Genomic DNA, 25,105 nt, shown 5'->3' on the forward strand with positions numbered 1-25,105 from the left:
TCTCAGGGATCTACGACCTGGTATCTACCCAGGGCAAATGTGCCTGAGACGGAAACAATAAAAGGGTTACCCTTTTCCTCAAATATCGTGGGCACTTTGTCAGAATATTTTTTATGATGTCAACTTGACTCTGCCTTTTGAATCCTTCGGCCCTCCCAGCCTCAGAGGGAAGAGAACCCTTTCTCGGGTTTTCTGTTGCATCTGGTTCCATGCCTAGCTTCATCCCGAAGCAGCATTCTGGGTGTGTGGGGCCACCAGCCAAACAAGCCCCTATGGAACAAAAAGTGTGTCAGTGTAGACAGGACTGAACCTCCAGAGGGCTAGAGGGGAGGAAGGAAGGAAGCTCCAAACAGACACGGGTGGCTTTCTTGGGCCTGCCCATTTGGACCTGGGAGACCAGGCTCTGGAGTATCCAATACCCAGGTTTAGCTACTTAAGGTCACTGGGCTTGCTGCCAACTGACTTCTTGACACACATAATGGCTTGACTTTTTTTCTACCTGTACCTCATCTTTTACAATAACCTACGTTTAAGTCTTTAACAACCTCCATATAGGTTTTTCTAGATGGAATAGTTTATCTTTCATCCTACACATTCCTGAGTCCAGAGTGCAAGTTCCTATACAATGGATGGGACCGGACCATATTATTCATAATCCTTTATGCATGCCTAGAATTCTGCACACATACAAGAATGGTGTATTTACATTTGAGTTAAAGGTACAGGCACTTCCATGCTACCCTGGGGCCTCCCTGCCCTTTCTCTCTGTAATACCATATAGGAGTGTGATCCTTAATAGACTTTCCATGGTCTTTAGATGAAAAACCCGTAAGAAGTTACTTAAGTTGCTTCTTTAACCCTTGCCAAGTCCCCAAAGCACTCCCTAAGTACAAAGCTGTAATGGGAACCGCCTGCATGGTGTTGACTGTCCTAGACCAGGCTTCCAAGCCAGGAAGGCCTGCTAGAGAAAGAATCATCTAAGTGCTCCACCTTCACCTCCACTCAGAAAATACTTCACATTTTAAATACAAAGGACAGTGCCATTATTGTTGACAGTAATATGTCAGATGCAGGCCAGTCCAGGGGAGAGCTAAGAGAACTCACTGGCCTTTTCTCTAAGAAAAATGCCAAAAGTTGCAGGAGGACCGAAGGCAATTAACCAGTGTAACTCTGGAGAGCCCACAGCAACTTGTCTGCATTATACCACAGTCTGGGGGGCAGGGAGCTATAAAAAGATTATATGGCCTTCTCTTTTGGGAACTTTTAAAATTACAGGCCCAACACCATATTCATCTAGTTTGGGGTGACAAAAATAAGTGACCATTCAGACTGAGCTCCAATAAGCGAGAGTACAGGTAAAGCAAATACACATACTGAACCACGTGACGACTTCTCAAGCAGTCTCCCACCCAGCGTAGGAATACTTTTCAGAACCCAGGCAGAGTCATCTAGCTCTTATTTCAGAGGACCCACCCTCTCGTGAGTCCACCAGGTCTAGGCAGGTGCATTATTACAGTGTTCCTCCTCCTTGCTTCTGCTAGTTCTGCCCTCTGGATACAAAAGGGCAGATCTGTCCCCTATGCCTCATATAATGATTAGGTCATTTTGTTACATCTCTTTAATAGACAGAAATTTGTAAAGGAACCAAAGGTGGATCTATTGCTGATTGTTTCCCAACAGATACTGCTCAGTACTAGAAATGGTAGTGAGCAAAAACAGTCTTTTCTTTTGGGACTCTTATGACTTAAAAAGTACCCAACAGACTCAAGCAATGTGTCCTGAGGAGTTTGGAGTTCTTCAAAGGATTTGGAGCCTAAATCCCAAGTTTAGACTGGCGAATTGTCTACTTCTTCCCACTCATGTCATTAGCAGTTATAGACCAAGAAAATATAAATCCATAATCCTAGAGAGGGATAAAATAGTTCCTAAACCTCAATCCCTACATAAAGTGACTTGAGGGTCCATCAACAGTCACATATGCATTGGATTGCCTAGCAAAACTGGAAGGAGACTGTAGGGCTGTGGTTAACTGCGGGGAAGGAGACAGACTGTAGGACTGTGGTTAACTGTAGAACCGCTGTTCTTCTTTCCTCTTCCTCCTCCTTCTAGTAACAACAGGCAAGGACCAACAATCAGATACCCACTATCTCAGCATCACCCTCCCATTGGAGAATTAGACAAACCATTTAAAAAAAGAAAGCCAACTGTAGGCTTTCCCCTCTTCCTCTATCACCAAGACCAGTTAAAACTCCATCTTCAAGGAGAAAGTGGTTTCCCAATAAGTCTCCAAAAGCAACAACAATAACTTGGTTTAATTTTTCTAAGAATTAAAATATGGACTTGATATTGAAAACGACTTACAGTGATCTCTAATAAGAGGAAGTAAATAGCAAAGAGATGTCCCTAAGGTAGAGGAAGGAGGAGGCCTGAGGACCACAGAGGTAGAAACAACAGCCATCCAGTCAGGCAAGGGCTGGACTGCTGAACCACGTGCTGGTCAAATATTAAGGGTCATCTCGCTCTTCCTTACATTTATGCTGGAGCCTGGTCCTACCTCCCAAACTGCAACACGGGCTGGCTAAAATGCCTGGGAGGTAACGCTTCATTCAACAGTAAGACTTAGAAAGACCAAGGAAGGAAACATCTTTTGTTTCCCATTTAATATGGACACCCTGAAAGTTTTCACAAGGACCTGAGCCAAATTCATCCATTCAGGCACCAACATGCATTTCTTAGAGCCAGGTTGCTGAGGTCCCTGAGGGCAGAAGTGCTGACACCCTCCTTCATCACTTCCCACACTGAACACCCATCTCCCACAGAGAGGGACCCCTCTCTCACTCCTCTCAGGACACAACTCTGGGGACAAGGAGGAAGAATATTAAAAAGTGGCAGGGGGAGCTGAGTTTGCTTCTGTTCAGAAATTGGGTACAAACATTGAACTTGAAACAGCTATGTGAGACCCGGCTACTTAGTAATTAATACTGGTAAAACCTCAGACTGCTGCCAAAGGGAAATGAGTGACATTACACTGTTTTATCTAAGGGCTACTCACTTCTTTTTAAAGAGCTTGCGGAAGGAGCTGCGAAAGCCCCCTTTCTGGTCTTGCCTGGGATTTTGATCGCTGAAAGAAGTCTGCTCACTCTCTCTCTCTTCCTTGGGACAGAATCGGGTGGCATCCTCTAAGTGCATCTCCTGAAAACACAAAAGAGGCATGTTGTTTTACTCTTTTCCAAAATACATGTGCCCTGGCTGTGGGACAGTCCTTTGGCTTTGCCACCTGCCTCTCCTACTCCCGTGGACTACCTGTGTGCCTAGGGTGATGAGCCGAGCAGTGGGAAGAGGAGCGCTGCTCCGGTGCTCGGGTGTACGCCTTTCTACAGATGAATACAAATCAAGGCAAACAGTCCCTAGCCAAACACAGCCATCAAGATAAGTACATAAAGGGAGCTAGCTAACAACAAAAGGTATAGAACGTACAGCCGACGAGATAGCTCAGCATGCAGAGGCCCTGAGTCCAATCCTGGAGGTCACAAAAAGGTGGAAGGACAAAGTAGACCCCCATAAGTTGCCCTCTGTCCTCATTTGCTTCCTATTGCTGTGATCAGAAAGAAAGGGCTTATTTCATCTCACACTTCCAGATAACAGTCCAACACTGAGGGGAGTCAGGGCAGGAACTCAGGGAGGGCAGCAGCCTAGAGCCAAGAACTGAAGCATAAACCATGCACAAATATTCCTTACTGGCTGACTCTCCATGGTTTGCTAAGACTGATTCAGAACACCTGTCTGGGGCAGCAGCCCCACGCCACAGAGGACTGGGCCCTCCTCCATCACTATTTCTCCATTAGTAATCAGGAAAATGCCCCGCAGACCTGGCTACAGTCATCTCACAGAAGCATTTTCCCAACTGAGGCGTCTCTTCCCAAATGACTCGTTTCTGTATGTTACATGTATGATGGGCGTTTCGCCTGTTTGTATGTCTGTGTACCATGTGTCTGCCACCTATGGAGGCCAAAAGAGGGCATTGGAACTCCCAGAACTGCAGTTACAAACAGTTGTGAGGCACCATGTGAGTGCTGGGAAGGAAGAGCAGCCAATGCTCTTAAGGTCTGAGCCATCTCTCCAGTCCATGTGCACATATATGTAAGTGCATATATAAACACATGATGGGTATGTACATAAACTCACATCCTGCTTGAGTAACCCTAAAGCCAAAGCAGAAAACACAGCAAACAGCACCCTGGAAGTCCAGCTGAATGGCTGACTACAGAGAGCAACAGGCAAGAAGTCTCCCTAGGGAACTTCTAGATCTGTAGATCTGACTTTGAGAACTTCACTTGGGCTTGCAGTAGCTGACCTACAGAGTCTGAAATGCTGCTTAAGATTCTATCTAAACCATGGGGCCCAGCATCCTTGTGGCTTAGTGCAGTGTTCCTCAGAGTATGTTCCTGGCACCCTAGGACCATCTACACTCGCTGTTGCTTACACAGATTCTTAAGCGTGGAGTCTCTGCAGCAAAGTCCCTAGTGTATAAATAATTGTTGTGCATATTTAGATATGAAAATCAGGGGTTTCAGGCAAGCTTCTGTCCAATACACTTACTGTTTATAGCAAATACCTAACTATGAATCCTAAGGAGTAGTTTCTGATTCAGCAGCTCTGGCTACAGATTCTGGATTGATAAAATTTATAAAATATAAGATTAATGCCTCACTATTACCTCTAAGACCACATTTTGGGAGGTGCCTGTGGGGACTAACACAAGGCTATAGTGCTGGCCAAAACACCTGCTCTGAATGATAGAATATTCAGACTTAGAATTTCAGAGACCACAGAAGGCAGGGGCTTGGCTTCGCCTCTTGTCAACTGTGGACCCTCCATTAAAGTAGTCTTTAACTGGGATCCACATCAAATCATCTGTTCAGGGAAACCATAAATTGTTTTAAAAAATCTGTCTGTGGAACCATGGTCTTACTATCATCTTTCATTGGTATAGCATTTCATACTGTACAAAGCGTACTGTCAAACTACCTTGTTTGGTCTGATCTTCACAACCCTGTGAGGTAATCTACTTCTTAGAAATTACGATCACATTTATCATTCAGGAGGGAGGATGGGTTCACATGTCAGAGCACACGCGGAGGGCAGAGGACAACATGCAGGAACCAGCTCTCCTTCCACCAGAGAGGGTTCACATGGGTTCACATGTCAGAGCACACGCGGAGGGCAGAGGACAACATGCAGGAACCAGCTCTCCTTCCACCAGAGGCTCGAGGCTGGAATGCAACTTCTCAGGCATGGAGACAAGAGCCTCTCCCTACTGAGCCATCTCACTAGCCGAAATTTTAGTGGTTTTTGTTTGCCTGTGCGTGAGTTCAGGCGCAGTGGTACCAGGGAGCCTTTGTGGAAGCCAGAGGCAACTCCGGACTCGGGAGTTGGTGCCCCCTGCCATCTGTGGGTCTGGCCCAGAGACAGGCCTTCAAGTTAGCAGCGCTACCTGCTGAGCCATCCTGTGTCTTACTTATTATACAAATTTATTTCGTGATTTATCTTGTTGTTCTGGCATGAATGTCGGCACCATGCCTGAGGAGATAAGAAGGGGGTGTTAGATCTCCAGGAACTGGAGTTAACGACTGGTGTGAGCTGGGAAGTGAACCTGTGTCTCTTCACTGCTAAGCCATCTCTCCAGCTCCCTAATCACCTTATTCTCATAGACAAGGAAACTGGAGGCAAAGGGAAGCCATGTGATTTGTCTAAAGCAGGCAACTATTTGATAATGGAGCCTGGGTTAGAACCTAGAGTTAGTACCTACTGCCCAGTCAGGCGCTCTGCACTAAAGCACATTGCCTTCTTTCTTGGCTCTCAGTAAAGACACCAAAACTGGAGTTGAGCCCTCTGGCCACAGGTGGGGTGGAGTAGACTGAAGCCGAGTGGTTCTGCTAACCCCAGCAGCGGAAAACTGATCCCTTTAGGAATATAGTTCTACAGGGTTATCTTGTACAGCTCTAGTTCCAATCCTATCCCCACATTAAATACAGATACACACACACACAAACATGCATGTGTTGCATACACATGCATAAACATGTATATCCATACACAGCCCCTTCTCACTTGAACTCTGCAGGGTTTTTCCTTGGTGTCTCTTGACCTGATTCGTGTTTTCCCATGTTAGGGGATGCTAGTATATTGTTATTGCTATGAGGTCCGTCTGGTAAACAGCCACAAATATATTACTTATTGTTTGCTTCTCAGGTATAATATTTGTTATTTCTAATGGTTTTTTCCCCAGCAATTGTTCCATTTTTTCAAATATTTCACATGTGACTTAGGGCAAAAAAATTCATGTTTATGAACATGTAAAATAAAAGCATTCTTTATAGCAACAGACTATACTACTTTGAAGATTCTGGTGTAAGCTTCTGCCCATTCCAGTTTAAACTGGTACTATTATTTTCCTTCTAGTTCCTCTTTTAATAAACTGTCAAGACTACCTAGGATTGATCTTTTTCAGAAATTTTACCCAATAAAATTTTTTAAGGTTTCGAGTCCAAGAAATCAGAGCCATAAGAAAAAAAAAAAAATCTCAGACTCCTGAAGAAAGTCAGCGGTTTTGCTAGACTACAGTACTGGGTGCTCTTCCTCTCTGGGGGTTTGATTCCCTGGACCCCAGGAGGGCAGTAAACGCCAGGGCTTGCCATGATCGATTCCCCTCCTGTTTCTGGGCCCTCTTTCCCAATATGCAAAAGGAAAAGCATACCCAGTTCTATGTCCAAGAGTCTTTTTTTTTTTTAGCTTTGCGACCTTGCTCTTCCCCCAAAAAGCTTCCACGAAGTGTTCAAAAATTAATTCAGATATTCAGTGTAGCTAGAATGCATTCTCTAACATCATCACCCCAAGATGTTTTAGATATCCCTCCTATATGTTCATCGTAATTCCGTGTGCTATGTATGCCTGTGGGACATTCCGGACTTTATTTCCGAAGTTTCAGCAATCGAGACACAGAGCCTGCCTGGTACACAGCAGGCTCTGTGTGGGCTGGAAACTTAAATGAGTCTGCAAGCATCAATTTAACCCACTCTCTTGATAACGAGTGAAAGGGTGGAGGCGCAAGTGAGTGCTATCATGTTAATAAGTTTAATCAATTGTTTCTGTCGCATTGATAAACCTGTGAGTCGCCTGCTTCTCGGTGGTTAGGGATGGAAAACACTTTTAAATACCCCCAAGGCCTGGAGACACCAAGGACAGATATCAACATGCCTCAACATTCGCTGAAGCTAAAGGAGCATTTGAGTCAATACAGCTCTTTTCTAAGAAAGCAAGCGAAACTGAATTCTCTTTGCAACAAACTTCGAAGTCGCCACTGAGGCAGGGCAGCACACAGCGCGTGGTAATTTATACATCTGGACCAGAAGATAGACCGAGCAGGCGGTGCGCCCGTCTAGAGGGAGGAAATTGGTTCACTCGTTAATTCATACTCCCTGTGTGCGTCTCTCCCTCCCTCTTGGCGCGTCTGTTAGCACGTCTATGCACCGAGGTCTCGTCTCGCTCTCCCTGCCTTCGTGCTCTTGGCGTGGTAGCCGCCCTGCCACTCGCCTTCGAAGGCCACCACGACCAGAGTCGGTCACCAGGCGCGTGCGGGCTGCCGCCCCCTCCCTCCCCGCCGAGGGAAACGGGGCTGGCCCTAACATCTAGGCCCGGGGCGCCGAGGCGGGCTTCGGCTCGGTTTTACTTTACCCTCCTTACTTCCAAATAGGTCTGCTTTTCGCTTTGGGACCTCTGTTGGGGGAAGAAGGTCCGCGGCGCCCCGCGGGAGGCAGCGGCGGCGGCGGCGGGGCCGTGCGGGGCGGCGGCGCGCTCCACCTTGAGCGGCGCGCGGCCGCCGCTGCTGCTGCGCGTGCTGTAGAGGCGCGGGGCCACGCCCTCGGCGGGCGGCGTGCGCGGGAACTCCTTGAGCGAGCGGCTCAGCGGCTTGGCCTTGCCGTGCGCCTGCGCCTGCGCGGCCTCCAGCTTGTAGGCGCTGCTGCTGCTCGCCGGCGACGTGGCGCTCTTGGGCAGCGGCTGCAGCGCGTGCTCGGGCCGCTCGGCCTCCATGGCGAAGCTGACGGGCCTCAGGAAGCAGATGTCTAGGCTGGACTCCGAGGAGGCGGGCGAGCAGTTGTCGAAGAGCGCCGGCGCCTGGAAGGGCTCCTCGTCGTAAGGCGCGGGCAGCGCGAAGATCTCGCCTCCGTACTCGAACTCCTCGTAGCCGGCGGGCACGAAGCCGCGCGCGTCGGGCAGGAGCTCGGTCGGGCCGCGCAGCGAGCGCTCCACATTGCCCAGCGGCTCGGCCGGGGACGGCTCGAAGTCCATCTCCGGGATGGACTGCAACGGCCCGGCGAGCGCCTTCACGTCCTGCTCGGCCGCGCAGAACTGCGCCGGGGCCAGCAGGCTCTCGGGTCGCTCGTGCTTTCTGCTCTCCATCTCCCAGTCCCCCGGCTTCCCAGGCTGCATGCTCTCCATGAGGCTCTGCTGCTGTTGGCCTTTCTTCGCCGAGGGCATCAAATGTCTTTAAAGGGGGAAACGGTACAAGAGAGACGATCAAACAGTGCTGAGCTCTCTCCAAGCGAGCAACCCCAAGCCAGCTCCTCTCCTCCCCTCCCAAGTGCGGTCGTGGATGACCTATCAAGCTCCACTGACTAACTAGGGAGATCTCTCAAGAATGCCTAGACCCTCCTGGAAGAGTGGAAACAGCGGCCAGGAAAATCATCTGTCTCAACTTCCAAGCTAAGTCACTGAGACATCACATGAGCGACAAAGGCTGACGTTATCATTGGCCTGATGCAAACTCCGATCCTCCCTGCCACCAGGCAACTCCCAAGACATCCCCTTTCAATTTCTCTCCCTTTGCTGTGGCAGAGTCACATACAGAATACTGGAAAGCGAACTTGATACCGCCTCTAGATATTCACACATAAACACTTGTGTTCCCAAATAATCTGTTGAACTCTGGATGGTGATACAGAGGATAAAGTCCTGGTTTTCTCGAGACAGGGAGTAGCCCTGGCTATCCTGGAACTCGGTCTGTAGACCAGGCTGTGCCTCCACCACCTGGCCAAATTTGGGACCTCTTCAAGAGCACTGAACACTTTGTTGTTGCCGTTTTGGTTGGTTGGTTGGTTTGTTTAGGATAAACTCATCTGTGTAAAATTTACATTTCTATAATAAATCTTTAAAAAGTTTCTTGGCAGTCGTCTCAAATGACCACCCACAGAATATTAATACAATGTAAAACTGAATTTGCCCAGTTTCTATAGAGTTTTGTTGTCTGGGAGCACACAGCAAATTACACAGTTTTTAAAAAGTAGGATTTTTGTTGTTTTGCTTATTTAACCAAACAGATATAACTGAACTACTGTAGGCTGACTAAAATTTTTTATTCTATTTATACATATTTTAATTCTTTGTCTGAAATGTATATGGATGCATATGTGAATACTAACACTAATATCTTAAGAGATTGCAAGACATCGATCTTACAATGAAACTTAGGACTCACATTTACAGATATGAAAAAAAGTGAGCTGAGCTGACCTTACACCAATACTCTTATTTTAGAAGATTGATACTTTTATTTTCCCTACACAGAGTGTAATAATGGCCATAGTTTGGCCTGGGTAATTTGTAGGCCTTTCCCCCTCTACTTTTTAATACTGAAGGTAAACATTTCACTGCTTCAAGAGTTGAAGTAATGCACAAAGTGGATCTCTACTTCGCCTGTCGGCGCTTTCCAAATCCACCTCTTAGTGTCTTTCTCTGGGATCCAAACATCAGATCAACTGCTCGGCTGCTGATATGGAAACGATGGGGCAAGGCGGAGCTCTGGAGAACTAATGTGGCCCATGCTGCTAACCTCTACAACTGCCTGGGACTCAAGGGCACCACGGCTGATGTTCCTTAGCAACAGATGCTTACGTGACAGCAGGGGCAGAAGTGGGAGCCGAAGGATAGGGCTGGAGCATCTCTTCTGAGTGGATCCCACTGTCACGAACAGCCTCCGGGCCTGCAGCAGGGGAAGCATCTTGGCCAGCATTGGCACATTGGGAAGCCAGCCCTTTGTACAGCTTTGCCATGGACGACCTGACAGAGCGGAAATACTAAATCTCAGACTGCACAGTGTGAGGCTGGCTCTCTGGACTCAGAGATTATGCTAAGAAAAATAGATTTGCCTCTCAGATGAAGCTTTCTGTGACGGGTTCTATATCCCCGGAGCCCTCCATATGTCAGGTTGCTTACATGATAATTGAAATGAGCTTGGGGATGCAGGATGGTACTGAGACACACCTGTCAGGAAGGCACTGGGTTAGGAGATGCTGTCTTTCTAGTTGGAAACAGAGAAATGATAATGTTCTCAAGATAAGCAGGATGTTTAAGGAAATGTTTGTGGGTTGCTTCTATTCTCCGAGGCCCAGATGCTGCCTGACTTTGTTTCTGCATACTGTGAAATCTATTCAGACACATATACCCCCAACTCTTTTTCCCTCAGTGATCATTAGCACCTAACTTATTCTCCATTGCCGGGCTCTAAAGACTAAGCCCCATGTGGTAGAGGTCTATGACTGTTTCGTTCCTGCGGTATATTCACTGGGCACAACAGTACCTAGCCACAGGTTCAATGAACGTTTATTAAATTGCAATTTTGAACCTGGAAAGTCAAGGGAAGCGACATAATGGGAACAACAGAGCCCAGGTGCTTTTCTTCTAAAGTTACTTTGACCAGGCCAGAGGTGTCTCCCTCCTGTGGCCAGCCTAGCTGTCCCCCCCCCCTCACCTTTCTTGCCACCTCCCTTCGTCCCGTTCCAGACACTCAAGTGACTGGTCTGCACCCTCTTCTCAGAAACCTTCGTCAGGTGCTGCACCGTCACAACCTTACTTTTTGAGCTTTTTCCGTTTCTGAATAAGCAGTTCTTCATTGCACTGAAACAGCAGGGTGTAATGAGAGATAAAGACGCGGAGGCGCTGGACACACACGAGGAGCAGGTAATAGTCGGGGTGTTCCTGCTCTGTGAACTTCAGAACATTCTGGATGGAAGGGAAAAGGGATCGGTGTTGCAAAATCAGGCGGAAGAATTGCTCCATCTCCTCCTCGCCTCAGTTTGAGCTACTGGGCGTTTCAATCAAATCACTCAAACACATGGTCCATCTGTCTGACCAGCAGACAGCTCAGGCTTACTGCTCTGTCCATCACATCAAAAGAATAGAAGTTAGTCTGTTCTGTGTGAGTTGAAGGTGACCTAATATAATTCCATTTTGAAAACTTAGAAAGACCCGATAATTAGATAAATGACGTAATAAAGATATTCTAACAACTACTATCCATAAGCAATACTTAAAGGAGTCAGACCAATGCTGAGAATGATAGCCATCGGGTGAGCTTGTGGGGTGGGTGGGGTGGACAGTGGCCCTTCCTATTACATTGCCTGATGTTATGGTCTGGCTATGGTCTATCTCCCAAAGGTCCAGGTGCTGTAAGCTCAGTCTACAGTGTAATGATTTTTTTGTAAAGATGGTGGGACCTAGTAAAATGTGACTGGATGCTGACCATGTTCATGAAGGTATTAACGCTGGTTTTAAAGAGTAGGTTCTTATGGAAAAAAAAAATAGTTACAGAAAAGTGAGCCTAGGCACCACTCCCTTACTTCTTCTTTCATACTGTGTGACCTGTCATTGTTACCTGTGCTGCCACTGTGTTTACCGTGAGGGGGTCACCAGACATCATCACCACCACCATGCTTTTGGGCCTCCAGAATTGTGAGTCAAAATGAACCTCTTCCCTTTAAAAAATACTCAGCCTCAGGGATTTTGCTACAGTGGCACAGCATGGAACAAAAGCCCTTCTAACATTCAAGGGCTCTATTATGTATTTGTTGACTCCTTCCTATTTCTAGGAGCTAACCAATTTTATCTTCGTTATCACAACCCTGTTAGATAGATACTAAGTAAGGAAATTGAGACACCGAATTCGGTCATCTTCTTTAGCTCATGCATCTAATAAATGATAGAAGAAGGATTTGCAGGAAAAGTAGAGAGTAGCCCTCAGACCTCTTTACCTAGTGCTTGCAAGACTGGGCTTCCGCCCACGGGTTTTGCCTACTAGGTGTGTTATCTTGAACACAGTGCTGGGACTGCTTTGGTCCTCTATGTCCTTATGAAAAATGACAATAATGATAATACCTGTTTCATAAAGCTGTTGAAAGAATCCATAAGATAAATATTGTGAGAAAAGCCATATCCGGGTGAAAAATCTCAATACTGAGTCTGGGCTGCTTCTAGCTGAGGTTAATGACACGCAATTCTGAGATGTTTTCACTGAATTCCTTAAGATCAGTCAACCCTACACCAGAGCACATGGGTATCACAAGGATGGGGGTTACTAATAAATGATTCTTGAACTCAACTCCGTGTCCTCTGCAGGGCTATGGGCTCTCACGGCCCTTCTGGGACATAAGGTATGAGTACTGTATGATAGAACCCTGACCCAAGTCAAGCAGAGGCCATCAGGATAGGAGTATAGGCAGAAATTAAGAGGCCAGAAGTGACATTTAGAGGTTGTACAACCAAAGAGGAGGGGACTGAATAGGAACTTAGATGTTATGAAGAGTGTTCACGAAAGATCTTGGACTCCCAGAAGTGGAGATGGCTGGGAAGTAAAGCTAGAACTTCAAAGACAAGGATCATAAATCAAACATTTCAAGACTTTAGCTCATCCCGCAGACTATGGTATGGTGTGGTGTGGTGGAACCATAACAAGCTAAGCCATATGACGACTGCTTAGAAACACTAATGAGTCCTTGAGCCGTTATAGTATTGCTAATTTGGAAGCTGAAACTCATAGTTCAGTGCAAAAGTCTGCTGGCTTGTGCAGCCGGGCTCACCTGGAGATGAATCAGATATTCCGGGATGCGCTGCACGATGTGAAAGAACAGGGTGTAGATGTCAGATTTGATCTCCTCATCACCCTGAGTGGGAAAAAAAGGGGTCACTCTTCAGGGTCCCCACACTGCGAACAGAACCCCAGAGATCCCTCCCACCAGATAGGAAATGCTTATTTCCAAAGCATCTTCTAACTGGAGAGGCCACACGCTCAGGGTCATGTCCAAAGAGACAACTCTTCTCCAGCAGGGAACATAACATGTACTTCTTTTGAATTGAGGCAAGTTTCCAAGCTGTCCCTTCCTTCCCCGACCCTTCTAAAGTCAGTGCTAGATAGAAGTAGGCACTCAGTAAGCTGTGCTTGAATTAAATGAATGAATGAAGGTTTTCCAGACAGTCTTCTACTAATACTCAGTAAGTGTGAACGAGAGTCTCTCAAAAGTGGAGACAGGAAAGTGATTAGGAATTGGTGAGTAAGCCTAGAAGCAGAAAACACAATGGTCTCCCCTTCTATACGTTCCCTTCTTTTCCTTGCTGCAGACCTTCACTGAATGCTAGCATGAGACAGTTGTTTTGGTTGGGAGGACTCGGGAAGGTGACGCGGAAAGTAAGACATAGGCTTCCGTCTCTTGTGAGCTGCAGCTACTCTAACCTTTACGACTCTGGTGGTCTATTTTCTTGTTGACTTAAAATAACAAAATGAATTTGCCTATCTTTTTTATTTTTAATTTCTTATTCATATATGGGTTTAGGGAGAAGCCTGGTGCTAGGGAAATTCCTAAGAAGCCACAAGGATGACTCCAGCTAAGACTCTTAGCAGTAACAGAGAGGGTACCTGAACTCGCCTTCCCCTGTAATTAGACATGCATACCAAACACCTAATAAATAAACCACTGAAGTGGCCATGCTTAAAGGAATATGATGGAGCCACTTGACAAAGGACAATTTGAGTCCAGAACTGAAACCCGTATTTTCTGAGCCTGAAAACAACACATACAGCACACAGCTGCATGCTGGAGAACTCTGGACTACCTACTTGCTTTGTCTGTAGTTCAGTGTAGTGGATCAGAGGGTCATTAAAGCATTGCAAGGACCAGAGCATGGCTCCGATCCTTTATTGGACACCTTTAACACAGAAGAGGGGCAGCAGTAACACGGCCAAGGCGTTCCTCGGCCTGGAACACAAGCTCACAGGGCACATGCTATATCAAACTGTTGAGCGACCGGCAACATGATACAGAGGATGGGTACACAAAGGGCAGCTGTGCATAGAGTTGACTTACCTCCTTCAGAACCACAACATGAACCAAGGAGATGCACTCGGGTAAATCCCTCAGGTAGGCAACATAATAATCCAAGAAATTATTCTTTAAAACAAACACAAAAATGCAAGGTAAGAACCTAAAAACAGGAATGACAACATTTTTATACTACCATGAACATAAAAAGGAGCAGAATTCAGAGAATATTTTTTATTGATTAAAATTTATTAACTGTGTTCCTTATTTGCTCTTGGAGGTTTTATTTATCTTCTTTATAAAGATTTAGTTTTATTTTATGTGTGTTGAGTGTTTGTCTACATGTATATATGTACTCCATGTCAATACCTGGTGCCCTCAGAAGCCAGAAAGTCTCAAATATCCTGGAATTGGGGTTAGAGATGGTTGTGAGTGACCATCCAGGTTATCATGACCAACCCCAGTCCTCCGTAAGAGCAGCCAGTGCTCTTAACTTCTGAGCCATCTCTCCAGCCCCTTGTTAATCTTTTTTTTTAATTTTGTTTTCTTTGATTGATGTGGGATTCTAAACCCCCAAAATTACTTTGCTCAACAAAAAGCAGGAAGCAGTTTAGAGAGAACTACACCCAATTACCCTAAATGATTGTTTATAAATGTTTTTTTTTACATTTAAAGGGGCATATGAGAGATGAATGCTTTGCATTGGTATGGATATTAGTTTATTGATACAAATTTAAGATCAATTTTGTTATATGTATATTTCTGCTCTCAATTAAGGTATTGTATTTGTGCCAGCTCATTTAAAAATGTAATGTATAATTAAAATACAGGTTAATAATAGTCATATATAATAGTTAAACTTGTAGTCATGCTAGTTAGGTTCTCTATATGTACAGAGATATATTTCAGAATGATAGTAATTCCTCAAACCTTTCAAAGACTAACAGAATATGGCATTTAAAATGTTTAAGAACTTAGGACTTTTCATGACAATGAGACACATCTACTCCTGGCAGCACCAATTACTTCAAGAGGAAGATGGGAGCTCCTTTGGCCAATAGCCTTAAAAATACCAGCCCACTTAGGCATGGTCTCTTATATTATAAATGCAGCTGTAAAGTGTGCTCTCATTGTCTTGCTTCTGGCTCTCATTTCCAGTTGCTAGATTTGGTTCCTGTTGCCTGTTCGTGCAGAGGACTGTGATCTGTGAGTCTACCCCTAAATAAATAACCCTTTATTATATGTGATTCTGAACTAGTGTGGGATTATTTTGTAGTGTCCACCATCAGGCATTTAAGAGGCTCCTTATGGAATTGGTTAGCCATTTTGGTAAGAAATTGCTCTTGCCTGAACTTCTTGATGGTGTGCTGTGTGAATTGGGCACACAGGACCCACAGAAAAATGAGACAGTCCTTCAGGGTTCCTGCTTCATGAGAGAACTGCCAGGCATTTTTTAGGACACAGAAGAAAGACACTGATGAACTTTGCCAGTACAAGGCATCACAGATCTCCAAATTTCCTGCCAGATACTATGGACTGTAGGCCTGTAGGCTGAAGATGGATGCTACAGTGATAAAGAAGAACTCTGGATGACTGTCCAGGCAGCAAGATGTCTCTCTCAATTCTAGAGTTTTGGAAGTTGCCTACAATGCACTTCCTGTTTACTTAGGTAACATTATATTCTTCTGGAGTCTTTGATGTAGTTGAAGAATAGACAAGTTTTTTTCTTTTTTATTGATTTTATTGAGCTATACATTTTTTTTCTGTTCTCCTTCTTTCCTCCCCCTCCACTTCAACCCTCTCCCATGGTCCTCATGCTCCCAATTTACTCAGGAGATCTTGTCTTTTTCTACTTCCCATTTGATTAGATCCATATATGTCTCACTTAGAGTCCTCATTGTTGTCTAGGTTCTCTGGGATTGTGAATTATAGGCTGGTTTTCTTTGCTTTATGTCTAAAAGTCACTTATGAGTAAGTACATATGATATTTGACTTTCTGGGTCTGGGTTAATCACTCAATATGCCTAGATCCATCCATTTGCCTGCAAATTTCAAGATGTCATTTTTTTTTCTGTTGTGTAGTACTCCATTGTGTAAATGTACCACATTTTCCTTATCAAAAACAATAGATAGCTATAATTATAGTTTTCCTTAGTTATAATAAAAGATAAAGTAGATACAAATATTATAACTGTAATTCTTTCTTGGTACCTGTTTTGTTACATGTAATTTTACTATGTTAAAATTAAAACCATCCTTTTTATTTGGACCAGAAAAGGGGAAACCTTACCTCATCGTTTGTCAACTTCAGGAATAAATCTCCAAGGACTCCTTGGCGTGGCCATTTCAGGACCCTCTCCTGCAGGGCATGAAGCAAATCCAAGTGCTGCTGGACAAGGTAGCGCAAGGAGCCAGGGAAAAGGCTTGAAATAGAACAAAGGAAGAATTACACAAAGGTCCCATAGGAAATAACACAGGAGGCCCCATCATCCAAAACACTCTCACAGGTCTGTATTAGGGTTTTGAATTTCTTTTCAGCAAAGAGTCTCTCCTCAGACAGTGAAAGGCCCCTTTACTGGTGGCCCCTTATGCAAATGTGAATTGACTAACTAATAAAGAACATATCACAGGAATGTCTTGCTAAAAACCAAGCTGGGACAGTTTCACGTATGCCACACTCTATAGAAATCCTAAAGGAATCCTTTCCAGCGTTTTAGATTCCAATACCCAAGCAATCTATTCTTAGCTACTGGCTAGAAGAATGCCACTTGGGTCAGGGATAAGGTTAGGTTAACATTGCAGCTAGAGGGTCAGGGTGTTGGGGCAATGGAGGAGCTTGCATATCTTTTTCTTTCTGCTCTAAAGAGGCATCACTGGGCAAAGATGCCGTGTTGTCTGTGATTGGAAGCGTCACCCCGTCCCTGGCATCCATCCTCGGACCGGACCACCAATAGAGCCAATGGAGCAGAATTCTCCATCTCAAGTCCCCTCCCCCTGGGAGTTCCCTTGGGCAGGACTCCACTTTTGGGCTCCAACTCCCAGCCTGCCAAGCGCCAATCTCTCCCCAGGGAGGATCAGGGCCACTCCCACAGGCTATTTAGCTCAAACTGGAAAAAGGAACACAAGGTTTTGGGCTTTGCAAGTGTTCTCTCTACCCCTCCCCCATCTCCCTGCCACCCGAGAGTGCTTCATTTATTAACTTTGGGCATTTTAATTCAGTCTAATCTGGTTTGATTGGAGTTCTTTGCACAGGTGGAGAGGCCCATTTTAAATTTTTCCTAACAGATGGAGGTCCCCCACTGAAAGGGTCCATTTTTTTTCCCGTGGGCCCAGGGCCACGTGCTGAAAAACGCCCTTTTCACCAGGCAAGGTTGACTTCACTCGGTGAGTTCCCCTTTTTGCTTATGCCGGTAGGGTTTGGTAGGGTTCCCAGGGTGACCCATTTGCTTTTCAGGCTGAAGTCATGGGCCCACGCCAAAAGCCTGACCCATGAGGCTGAGCCAGGCTTAGCTGAGGTGAATTTTGATTGGCCAGGGATGCCTGCCATTCAATTTTCACAGCCCCATTTTCAGATCAAGAGTTGTCTCAGTGGACATGCTGTGAAAGACTTAAGTCACACAGGCATATGCTTCTAATGGGTTTCTTGCCATTCCAAGCCGATTCCTAAAAACGACTGTTTACAAAGAGCCTTTTTTTTTTTTTTTTTTTTTTTTTTTTTTTTTTTTTTTTNTTTTTGAGACAGGGTTTCTCTGTAGCTTTGGAGCCTGTCCTGGCCGGGTAGTGGTGGCGCACACCTTTAATCCCAGCACTCGGGAAGCAGAGGCAGGCGGATCTCTGTGAGTTCGAGGGCAGCCTGGTCTACAAGAGATAGTTACAAAGATCCTTTTAAATTGGGGCTAAGGCTCAGTAACCCACCATTTCCAGATGCGTGCTCCTGTCTCCCTTCCACCCCTCCACTGATTCAAAGCCCAAGGTTTGTTCTGCCCCCACTTCTGCCTCTCCGCAGCCCAGACAGCTCCAGCACTATGCCCAGAGGTGCGGCTGGCTCCCGTCCTTTCCAAATTCGGGGATCTAAACCTGACCACCTGTCCATCAGCCGAGGACAACGGAGGCCATCTCCGTTCCTTCCGAACGGAGCTGTTTGCTATGCCTCCCTGGCTTCTGCCGCTATAATGGGATCACTCTGGGCCCTTTCCCTCTAGCTCTTTGTCTGGGACTCTCTACAACAGATTTGTTTCTTCCCCTGTCCTTCCACTTTAAAACTGTATGGATGTTTCGTCCTTACATTTCTGATCCCTCCTGTGCAGCATCTGCTAGTCTGGCCCTTAATGGGATCACCTCTGTGCTTTTGTCACCTGCCTACGCCAAAGTTTTGGGTTGGTCAGCTGACAACGTACTTTATTTGTCTCTCTGTTAAAATAATGTGGCCACAGTATGTCTGTGAAACTCTATAGATGTTTCTGTGTGCATGTGTGCTCATTTTAAGATTCTTTGACTTGTTAAAATATTCCTTTTCACCTTCTTACACTTACTAGCACTGATAAACTGTAATTAATCGGATAAAATACATGCCTAAATTTAGCTTACATGCCCAGTTTAAATACCAGCTAATGGTACCTAGTTCTAAAGTGCCTTTACAGATCTGAGAGTATGGCATTTATCAAAAGAGCTTCTAACACAAACATGGAGCTCCGCAGCACCCTATAGCTCCTCCAAGAAGATGCATGGCTACAGAAGGACCTTCTGCCTCCAGGCTGCCCTTGGCCTTGGCAAAGCCACTCACACAGCAAAAACCAGCCTTTCACCTCTTCAGCTTCACGGATGTTTCACCCAGGGACTCAATCTCATCCTGCCAAGACAGGTAGACTAAATCCCCCCACCCCACCCCAACACACACAGGAGAAATCTCAGCAGCTAACAGCAGGCACTGCTGGAGTTCTCCAAGGACTAAGGAGAGGATTTGGGATTGCCTGCATAGCTAAAAAGCGGTCGCATTTCTGCTCATTTATCCCTCTCAGATCTGTCTAATGGCATTTGATAATTTAAGGTACTATTTACTTATTACTTCATCCATGACATTTAATGAAATTTCCTGCTAAAATACAGGCTTCATAGTCCAGGATTAACAGGTTTCAGGTATTTCTTCAGAGGTTCAGAGTTCCCAGTTTCCTTTGTCTTCCAAAATGTTCATGCCTTTTAACCTAAAGCAATAGCCTTTTGCTGTGACACCAAGATGTAAATCTGTTCCAGTTCTCTTACAGATACTACACAGGTCCCTGGAAAAGTTCAACTGCTGAATCAAAAATCAGGTCTAGTGAAAAACTAATAGTCTCCAGAGCCTACACTAACCCCAGCCAGCACATTTTACAGGTCACTCCTGATGTCTGGGTCAAGACCAACCTACAAAGCACTCCCCAGACAATGCCAAACACCTATACCAGCTCCTGGGACTTCACCATTGGTACCAACTCATCTGGACCAAGGACACCTGTCAACTAAAATCTGTTTTTTCTCCTTGCCACCTGCCTTCTCATCTCCCTCACAAAGCAGCTGCCTGAGGACTCCAGGACGACAGCAAACCAGATGCTGCCGCAGCCACACGTCTGGCTGAGCGTGAGCACACCAACTCCCCTCTCTCCCATGTCACCCCATGCCCGCAAGAAGTAGCCAGACTTGAGCTGATGCCCCTATATCCAAGGACTCTGGGGTGTTTGATTGAAAGTGAGTCCCCAGCCCCCTGACACCCCCATATCCATGGAGTCTGGGATGATTGGAGGTGTCCCTCCAGTCCCTGGCATCCATCCTAGGGCCGCCAGTGGAACCCCAAAGGAACAGAATGCTCCATCTCAAGTCCCTGGGAGTTGCCTTGGGCCGGACTCCACCTCTCAGCCTGCCACGTGCTGACTCTTCCCCGGGGAAGGTCAAGACCACTCCCTCAGGCTATTTAGGCTTGAGTTGGAAAAAGGAATGCACCATTTTGGAATTTGCCTGTGCTCTCCCTCTGTCTTCCCTGCACCACGCTCCCTGCCTCCTGAGAGTGCTGCATTTTTAAATGCAGGCATTTTAATTCAGTCTAATCTGCTTTGATTGGAGTTCTTTTGCAGAGAGGCCCATCTTAAGATTTTTCCTAACAGTCTGTGTTCTGTCATGGATAGACTAGGGCTGATCAGCCCCTTCCTCGTGTTTTATGAAGCCTCTTTCCTACTTCAAATCTCTTTCCTCTACCTGCTAGTGCACTTTATTCATTCATTCATTCATTCATTCATTCGTTTGTTTTGGTTTTTCCGGGCAGGGTTTCTCTGTGTAGCCCTGGCTGTCTTGGACCTTGCCCTGTAGACCAGGCTGACCTCAAACTCACAGAGATCCTCCTGCCTCTGCCTCCCGAATGCTGAGATAAAAGGCATGTGCCGCCATGCCTGGTTGTGTGTCTCATTTTTAAGCCCAGAGGAAATGAAGAAGTGAGAAGTCGAAGAATGCTGGGGAGGAGAAAAGAGAGACAACAAGAATCATCTAAGCCTTTGATTCTAGGGGGAAGGGGAGCTGGGAATAGGGAAGGACAATATAAGCAGGGGTCGGCAGGAACAAGACAAGAAGCAGAAGGCAATGGAACTAGCTGCACACCAGCAAGGATCTGAGCTCTAATTTGATGGCCCAGGGAAATTCCAAGTAGATTTCCTCAGGCTTCCAACACAATGCATTAACAAAGATACGATAGCCTACTTGTCTCTGAAAGCTGAACTTCTTTAAACATTTCCCAAGGGTGTCATGGATGTACATGTGTGGAATATCAAGGTGATCTGGCCACAAGCAGACCTCTGTCATTAAACAGGATGTCGGATTCAGAGACAGGTTTGGTTTGGTTTTGTTTTTTAACCCATTTCTAAGCAAAGCAAAGACTTCCATGGAGCTGTTGCTCAGAGAAGTGACAAACACCAGAATAGGGTTCTGAGTTATCTCATGAAAAGTACAGGGAGTCCTGGCTTGAAACAACTGAGGACTCTCTTGAACACTTCACTGTTTTCCAGAGAAAGCCCAAGACTATATTTTATAGGTCTGAAAGAGGTGGCGATGTCAGGCTTGAATGTCAAGTTGTCACTGCTATCTTAAATCCAAGGTTGTTTCCAGCAGGGCAGCAAACACTGACGCCTTGAGGCTTGTGACGAGGGAAGTCATCAAGTAAATTCTCATGGAAAAAATTGCCAATAGATGTACGCAAAGGGCATCAAGGTCTCAGAAAAGCTTATTAAAAAGAAGAATATAGTGAGGGGAAGAGGATAATGAAGCCCTAACTGTAGGATAGTAGAAGGCGACACTGCACTTTAAGTAACAACACTCTGAGTTGAAGCCCTTGCTGCTTGATTGAGGAAAAGCAGAAAGAGGGTTACCATGACAACCAATATGGACAGCATTGTCATGTGTGGAATAAGGATTACCTTACCTCTATTGGAAATGATATAATAGCCTATTTATTAGTTTTTTAAAATATTTATTTATTTATTATGTATACAATATTCTTCCTGCGTTTATGACTGAAGGCCAGAAGAGGGCACCAGACCTCATTACAGATGGTTGTGAATGTGGTTGCTGGGAATTGAACTCAGGACCTTTGGAAGAGAAGGCAATGCTCTTAACCACTGAGCCATCTCTCCAGCCCCTATTTATTAATTTTTTGAGACAGGTTTATCTGTGGCTTTGGAGCCTGTCCTGGAACTAGCTCTTATAGACCAGGCTGGCCTTCAACTCACAGAGATCCACCTGCCTCTGCCTCCCGAGTGCTGGGATTAAAGGCGTGCGCCACCACTGCCCGGCCATAGCCTTTTTGTTTTTAATTGCGTAAGATTATAGGTCCATTCAGTCCTCAATGATAGCGAACACCACAAGTGAGCTGACTAAGTAAAAAGGACTTGACTATTCAGGGATTTAGCAACCCTGTTTGACACATCAACAGAGATCTGAAGTAAGACTTGCTGGACTCTTCAAGAGAAAAGCCTAAATTCTGAAATAGGAAGTGATGCATTCAATGTATCTGGTTCTCCAAAAGCCCTAATGCATTACTGTTGATAAGAATGGTATCCTAGAAGCCACGAGACCCTTAGAAAAACTGAGGGGGGGGGCTTGGAAAGAGCTCAGGGGACAGGTCAAGTGTGTCTGCCTTTGACTTCTGGCACTAACGGGCCTTGTGGCTGTGAGCATCTCCAGCCCTTAGAGACATCACAGAGTTCTGACCATTCTTTTTCCAGTGTGAAGCTAGTGCCAGGGCTTCCTGAGTGGTAGCTAAGTGCTCTGCCCCAGGGCTGGCAAAGAGTCGTGAAGATCCAGATCAAATATAGAGCGCAGGACCCAGGACACTGTTCCAGGACACAAGCTTATTTCCCACCTTTATCTGAGACGCCCAGATTCATGGAAACTAGAAAGAGACACTGCTACTTAGGATCTTAGGTACAGAAGCAAAGTCACACCAAAAGGTCAATTTCTTTTCCACCTGAGTCACGGAAACTGACTGTATGTTTGGCAAAACAAAAAAGCTGGAGTCCAGAACCTTCCTGGAGCCCCAGATGAGCAGGTAGGAGAGTTAGCCAGGCTGTTCTGGAGTCGCTGGGTGGGAAATCAAGGGGCCAAATGGAGTAGGAAGAAACAAAATCCAGGCCGCCGAGGAAAGGTGAAGCAAGCGTCTAGAGCCATCATTGTAAGCAAGGGTTTGGCCATGTCAACCCTTCTGTTCTCTATGTTTTGTCTACCTCCATTCTGTACTAAAATGGTCCTCGGAATCAGTCAAGACCCTTGAGAGATGTCGGGGAACAGTTCCTCGCCTCAGTCATTTAGATGGGAGTGGATGTTCGGGTTTGGGTAGGAGGCGACATCTCGTGGTGGTAAAGTCAAGTAAAATGGGAGGAGCATAAGGAACAGAATAGTGGGAGCTCCGTTGGGTAGATGAACGAACTGTTCACCACCTTACGGAAGAAATGCTTATGGGAATGAGGCCACATAATCCGACTTCCCGTTCATCAGGATTGTTCTTTTCCTTGCTTCACTCTGAATTAGCTCATTTTTATTACCTTAGTCCTTCCCTCTGAGCCTTTCTTTCCTCTTTCCTGTTCTCTCCTAACAGAGGGAGTCGTGACACTAGGGCCAGCATGCTGGAAGCACTACTCCCCCCCACACACACACCTAGGCCCGCACTCCCACGCAGTACCTGGTGCTATGGGATCGCCTGAGTTCTATCAGCAGGTAGCATTGCCTAATGGTCCTTGGTACTCAGTGCTCCCATTACCTAGGACTTGGAGGGAGTCTATCACCCCTGAGGACGCACAATGCCTCACTTTAAATTCCGGGCAGACACATCACAGACTGAACGCCCTACAGATTCTACTCAGTATCTACTTGCTGAGAACCTAAGCTCGGGCCTTGCCATCAGTGCCTATCCTCTTCTCAAAGGCTGTTCCTGGGACTCTCTAGGCCCCAGTATTCCCAAAGTGGAAAGGGGGAAGAACTTACCTTAAATTTTACTCAATCTGAAAAGCAAAGGCAATGAGCACACGGGTACCTTCTCTCCTTGGAATTCCTCTTTCCATCTGAGCCCTGGAATGTTGCCTTTATCTTCAGGATCAGGGAGATGTTAATGACGTATTTCCGCTCAGATTCAAGCAGCTCCAGAGCCACAGTCTGCCTTTTTGCTTTAAAACAAACCCAAGGGGATTTTTTTTTTGTTAATCAACTCCCTCCCAAACACTAAGCCAGGCAGAAAATCGATAAAAACACGTGGAAAATATCAGTTGGCAGGGTCCCCCAGGATCACATAAACCAGGCCTGGTGGCACACGCTTGTTATCCAGGAGTTGAGGGGAAGGCAGGAAGATGAGAAATCCAAGGTCATCTTCGGATATTTAACCAGCCCTTGAGAGGGGGGGGGGGGGGACAGGGGTGAAAGGGGGAGAGAGAAAGGCATCAGCATATTTGGGCAAGAGGAAAAGCAGAACGGAAGCATAAGATTCATGAAGCAAAGCAAAGGACACAACATCATGTGACCGAAGACGGAGAACCCGCTAAGAAGCAGCAGAGGCTAAGCCTGGAGCAAGTGAGGTAAACCTGCACCAATGGCACGAGCCTCCAGATTGCACTTCCGGACTGGTATACCCTGGCTTCACCCCATGAGAAATGGGAGAAGCAGCATTAGGGAAACCCTTGCCTGAGCTAAAGATGTAGAAGGCAGAATCAGCATCCAATGAGAAAGAGAAACCCCTTGACCACGTTCCCCTCAGGTCCCAGAGTGCCAGCAGCCTCTTGGCAGGAGACCGGCAGCTTGCCCCTTGATGCACTGAACTTCCCAAGTAGAACAGGATAGCACACTAAGATATGGACATAAAAAGAGATCACTCACCAATATGCAACTTTGTTTGGTAGGAAGCGTCACCTCAGCTCCTTGGTACCCCTTTATAAAAAAAAGTCTGGAATATTTAGCTGGGGTCTTCACCCCAGCTCCCGGCATAAGCTCCCTCTCCCGGAAATGGCCTCAGTCCAGACGCCACCTTCGAGAAAGCCCACCAAATGGTGACCCCTCCCCAGGGAAGGTCAAGACCACTCCCACAGGCTAAACTGCCCCCCCCCAGGATTAACACGTGGTCTCTGGGTTTCTGCATGGTCTCCCCTTTTTTCTCTTTCCCTCTCCATGTTTTCCGGGGGCCACCCAGGAGTATTGTCATCTATTGCCATCTATTAAACCTGGGTATCTTTGAATTCGGTTTGATTTGGTCTGATTGGGATTATTTGTGTCAGAAAAGAGGTTTGTTGGCCAGAAGAAAATGCTTAACAAACTTTGCTACCTAATAGCTCACTATTGACAAGCTTGGATAATACAAAATTCCAGGTTATTTGGGGGGCAGGGTGTTTGTTTCATTCTTCCTTCCTTCTTTTTATTTGGTTTCTTTCTTTTGGGGGATAATATTTCTTGACCACATAAAC

General features: G+C 46.0%; 1 protein-coding gene across 3 annotated transcripts in view; it reads right to left on the reverse strand.

Annotated features, from left to right (window-relative positions):
• Arhgef33 (Rho guanine nucleotide exchange factor 33) overlaps positions 1-25,105 on the reverse strand; it is a 53,461-nt gene that overhangs the window by 5,952 nt on the left and 22,404 nt on the right. For all 3 annotated transcript variants that reach the window (XM_050163493.1, XM_050163492.1, XM_050163491.1), the window contains 8 exons: positions 23,692-23,821; positions 16,438-16,570; positions 14,193-14,276; positions 12,912-12,995; positions 10,910-11,058; positions 9,952-10,116; positions 7,735-8,545; positions 3,053-3,192 (listed from right to left, as the gene is read on the reverse strand). In XM_050163493.1, the coding sequence (XP_050019450.1) occupies positions 3,053-3,192; positions 7,735-8,545; positions 9,952-10,116; positions 10,910-11,058; positions 12,912-12,995; positions 14,193-14,276; positions 16,438-16,570; positions 23,692-23,821 (1,696 nt within the window). The remainder of the gene's footprint in view (positions 1-3,052; positions 3,193-7,734; positions 8,546-9,951; positions 10,117-10,909; positions 11,059-12,911; positions 12,996-14,192; positions 14,277-16,437; positions 16,571-23,691; positions 23,822-25,105) is intronic.

This window comes from Alexandromys fortis, unplaced genomic scaffold (assembly GCF_014885135.2).
Source record: "Alexandromys fortis isolate MF-2015 unplaced genomic scaffold, M_Fortis_MF-2015_v1.1 scaffold_136, whole genome shotgun sequence".
Lineage (NCBI taxonomy): Eukaryota > Metazoa > Chordata > Mammalia > Rodentia > Cricetidae > Alexandromys > Alexandromys fortis.